Source organism: Terrapene carolina, unplaced genomic scaffold (assembly GCF_002925995.2).
Source record: "Terrapene carolina triunguis isolate 2854851 unplaced genomic scaffold, T_m_triunguis-2.0 Scaffold68, whole genome shotgun sequence".
NCBI lineage: Eukaryota > Metazoa > Chordata > Testudines > Emydidae > Terrapene > Terrapene triunguis.
Window position 1 is genome coordinate 76,827,502 of NW_020664419.1, and position 4,934 is coordinate 76,832,435.

Below are 4,934 nucleotides of genomic sequence, written 5' to 3' on the forward strand. Positions count from 1 at the left end.
AAGCTCCATGAATTACGGGGCTGTGATATGTGAAACAGAGTCCTTTTCACTTAACAAGTCCATCTCTTTGTCCGCAGGCAGAGTTCTTATCCTCTGGCAATTGCATTCTTGCTTCTTAGTCTCTTGTTCTCTATGTTGTTTGTGAAGTCTCATTATAGTCAATACCCAACGGGTTCAAACTCCGGTCTGAAATTGGGACTTCAGTGCAAGTACATTATCTTTCAGATTGCATCCTTGGATTCTCTCAGAGGTCAGTGCCAAGACCAAAGAGGACTATTCCCTTTATACCATTAATGTTGTCCACATTTAGGGGTCTTCTGGAGTGCTTCTGTTTCAATAGGTTGTTTGTAGGCCATCTTCACCCCCTTTTCTCTCCAACAAAATTAAACTTGCCACACCATGAAGCGGCAGGTAGTAAAGTGCTTTATACAATGAAATATTTACATTTGGATAGGATCAGTTTTAACACTTTGTGGACAAAACTTCACATACGCTGCACCTCTTTAGTAAAACAACATTGCTGACAAAGGGCTGGATTCAGCTCTTAGTTATGCCGGTGTAAAAACAGAGTCATTCCATTGACTTCAACAGGTTCACACTGGTGTAAGTGAAAAAACAATTTGGCCCTAACTTAAATCCTACACATTCCTTTAAAAGCATGCAGTGCACAACTGTTTTTGATGATGGCACATCCTAACCAGACCTTGTGCTATTACAGAGTAATTGCAAATGACATGTTGCCAACAGAGCTCTCCCACTGATACAAACAATATCTCCAGTTCTATAGAAAGCTGTTATAAGTAGTGGGCCAAAGTCTGATCTTAGGGTCTGGCTATACTGCAATCATGGGATATGACCACAGCTTGAGTTGAGGTACCCAAGCTAGCTTTAATCTCACTAGCTCAGGAACTGGAGCAGTGACACCACAGCAGTGCAGGCTTCAGTGTCGTTAGCCCTGCAAATCCAGGGTTGCAGACAGGTTTGTACAGCCTGTGCTGAGGCATGAGTGCTGCAGCTTCACTGCTCCAGGATCCGAGCTATGGGGATTAAAGCTAGTTTTGTACTTGGGCCTGAGCCGCAATCACTCCTAATGATTGCAGTCAAGACGTACACTCAGTCATCGTACAGCAGTGTAAATACAGGGAACTCCCTCAACTTCACTGAAGTTAGTCAGGATTTACACTGGTGTAACGGGAAGCAATTTTTTTGTCCATCCTCTTTAGTTTACGGGCCTGATTTTCCTTTCATTTATGCCAATTTTATAGTGGTGTAACTTCACTGACTTCAGTGGAGTTACTTCAGAATTACATTGAAGTATGTGAGATGAGAATCAGACCCTACATTTTTTTAATGTAACATTGGCTCATATGAGCACCCTTCCAAAGAAGATCCAGGAGAGTACATGAACATTGACCAGGAAGGGTTAAATTAGACAGAGCCTATGAATTGGAACACCACGCTACACACTGGGAACTATTTTCTTACATTCCAGTTTTCATTTCAGAGGTCTTCTGTCTGTGAAGTTTGCATTTTGTGCATAAAGAAATGCCCTACCTGTTTGTGCACTTCTAGTTGCAGTCTCTTTTTAAAATCTCCAGGACTTTTCTTCCAAGATCTGATTTCCACTGGTGGACAAAACTTTTCATATTGACTATCAGTCTCCCAGTCCGTACTTCCTCATGCCCTGCTACAAGGTATTCCAAGCCTGTAAATCATCAAAGTGGTCAGGGTTTGTAAGGCAGAATGCTTTAAAAGGTATCTACACTAAAAGTTAATATAAGTAGATATTCTGAAGGAAAAAAAACCCTACATTTGTGTAGAAATACTGTATATATAGAGAGATGCATCAAAGTCAGCCCTGTGGCCCAACTGATAGTGAGATCTGCATGAGATGTTGTTGTCAAGCTCTGAATCTGGTGCTGACTCACACTATATAGGCAAGTGGCATGTTGGAAGAGCTGTGGAGATAGAGAAGGAGAGGGTGCTGGGTAAAAGGTGCTCATTTTCATACCCTCTGTTTATAGACTTAATAGAAGTTGCTGGGTTAAATTCACTCCTGCGCAGCCAGCATAAAGTTTATGCATCACTCAGACCCCACTTAAATCCTCAAATTAGGGCACATGTGGGACATAAATGATCCACAGGCCTCATGTTGACCTTCTTCTGCACAGGGGCAGATTTCATTCCCGTTGAGCCCCAGTTGTCCATGCAAAGTTGGCACGGCGTGTGTACAACTTGTCTACTCTGTGTGTGTGTCTGTACACGTCATAAGGGTGGCACTAAAGGGGAAAATCATGTAAATATTTCCACAACACTATTTTTAGCTCTAGGGCTAAAAGTGAATTAAGGCTCATAATGTAAACAGATTAGAATACTGTAACCTAACAAAGCAGTTATTCTCACCAATACTGAATTTATCTAATGGGTTTTAGATATTTAAAAATACTGGATCTGCTGAAGATCAGTAAGGCAAGTTCCATATGTTTTCCTATCCTGTCATGGAAATCTACAGCTGCAGGTTAAATGCCTGTAGGAACACAATTAGCTATGAGACACTCCAATGAGGCAATGGGGCTATTAGAAGAACTGGAATGAGCACCTGGAGGGTGCCTGAGGGCTTGCATTCAAACCAAAACGTGCTTCATTAAATTCTGCCTCACCCAGACATTTCAGAGATATGTTAGCAGCATCCTTCAAAAATCTTGCCTGAATTCTAGATGCTTCCACAATCCAGTGAAAAGCAGTGACACAGAATCCTGGTACATCACATGCTTTTGATGCCACAGGCCTGATTCTGAACTCACCTGATTTTACACAGGTGTAACTCTGTTCACTGCAGTGGAATTGCTTAATTTATACCAGATTACTGGCACTGGCACTGATTCAAGAAGGTGCTTAAGCACGTGCCTGCCTTTACACACGGCAGCAGTCCCATTGAAGTCAGTGCGATGACTCACATGCTTCAAGTTAGGCACATGCTTTCTGAGTACCTTGTTGGGTCAGGGCCAGTGGGGGGCAGAATGAGGCCCTAGATGTTTCATATAAGGCTGCAAGTTATGTGAAGAAACACTGGGCCAGATCCTGAGGGCACACAGGAATCTGAAAGCTGTCCTAGATGAGCAGCTGAGGATTCCCCTGGAGTCAGGGGATGGTGATGATGATTATTATTTATATTATAATAGCACCCACAGGCCCCAGCCAAGCTCAGGACCCCATTGTGCTAGGGGCTGTACAAACACAGAGTAATGGACAGCCACAGCTAGTGTAAAGATGGCATAGTGGGTTCTGCACTAGACTCTTCTGGCTCCCCCGAGCATCGTAGGGAGTGTTCCAAAGATAGCATGTCAGGGGTGTGGTCTAACTTGTCCCAGCTAGCCTCACGATCTGGACAAGAGAAAGCTGGCTTAGAGCCATCTTTGCCACCTATAACTCCCTAGGCACAGCTGAGGATTCAGCCCGATGTAGGTAGTATTTTTTTAACAGGGGAAGGCTATTTTAAAAGTATCAACTCCACAAGTAAAGGGGATACAGATATTTATATAATTTGATACAATTTACTATCTGTTACATCTGAGTTTTTGGGCACACACAGTCATCTTTCTGTAAGGTAAACATAGGATACATATTACAGTATGACTATTTGCAGAGCACTCACTATGGCTCTCAGGGCCGGTGCAACCCATTAGGCAACCTAGGCGGTCGCCTAGGGCGCTACAATTTGGGGGGCAGCGACCGCGGCGGTATTTTGGCGGTGGGACCTTCCGCCGCCTCTGTGGGGGGCGGCATTTCGGAGTGGGACCTTCCGCCGCCTAGGGCGGCAGAAAAGCTGGTGGCGCTCCTGATGGCTCTATCAACATTTCTGTTAGAAACATCATTTTTCAAAGGATCATAAAATCTCCCTACAGGAGGCAGCTTGGCATGAATGAAGCTCTGAGTATGGGAGCAAGTTTTTTTTAATTAGCAGTTGATGTTGTAGACTTGCTTTTTTTAAAAAGCTGCTGAGCTGTCTTTATGGAAGTGCAAAAATAAAACGAAAAAGCTTCGTTAGATGTCTCATTCTGTTCTTCAAGGTTGTGAATTTCATCTCAAATTCCTTGCTTTCAGTTGTGAGGAACTCTCTGTTCTTTTCCTATGTTTGGCAGAGCTGTGATTAGGAAGTGGAGTCTGTTTCCTTGAAGGTGATTGAGACACTTAAATCTTTTGTGTTTACTGTCTTCTTAGTTCACTTTTGTGTGTGTGTTGGAAATATTCCTTGTAGGAACTCAGCGAGCTTATCATCTGAGCAACAGGGTGGTGCGATTTGATGAGTGTTTTTAGATTTTCTGGCTGAAAACTCTAAGATCCAAGCCGCTGCTCTGTATTGCTGGGACAGAATGAAAACATGATATTTTTACACTATTTTGCTCTTTGATCTCTTTCATGTTTTAGGAGATGTTGTTATCTGAGAAGTTATGTGTGAGGAAATCATTTCTGCTTTGACTTTTTGTCCCGCTGTTCATGGTTTTTATTGCTCTGAAGGTTATAGTTCCTATGCTAAGAGAAGAGTAAATGGGTCATTTAACTTACAAATACATTACTGTCAACTGGCCAAAAATTAATTAATTAAATCTGGTTCTTTTTTACTTGCCATCTAGTTTTTGGGTGTGAACAGTGCACTTGGTTCATGCTTTCAAACTTTTCTTCATGACCATGAGGGCTAGAAACTTACTACACCTCTACCCCGATATAACGCGGCCCGATATAACATGAATGCGGATATAACACAGTAAAGCAGCGCTCCGGGGGGGCTGCGCACTCCGCCGGATCAAAGCAAGTTATATATATATATATATATAAAACGTGATTTCACCTATAATGCGGTAAGATTTTTTGGCTCCCGAGGACAGCGTTATATTGGGGTAGAGGTGTATTTTTTAAATGAAAGCTGAGATTCT

The 4,934-nt window shown here is 42.6% G+C and overlaps 1 protein-coding gene across 1 annotated transcript in view; it reads right to left on the bottom strand.

Moving 5' to 3' along the window:
* Positions 1-1,289: 1,289 nt before the first annotated feature.
* NTN4 (netrin 4) overlaps positions 1,290-4,934 on the bottom strand; it is a 103,170-nt gene continuing 99,525 nt past the window's right edge. Inside the window, exon 10 of the mRNA XM_024218145.1 lies at positions 1,290-1,705. Within this exon, the coding sequence (XP_024073913.1) occupies positions 1,569-1,705 (137 nt within the window). The 3' untranslated portion in view covers positions 1,290-1,568. The remainder of the gene's footprint in view (positions 1,706-4,934) is intronic.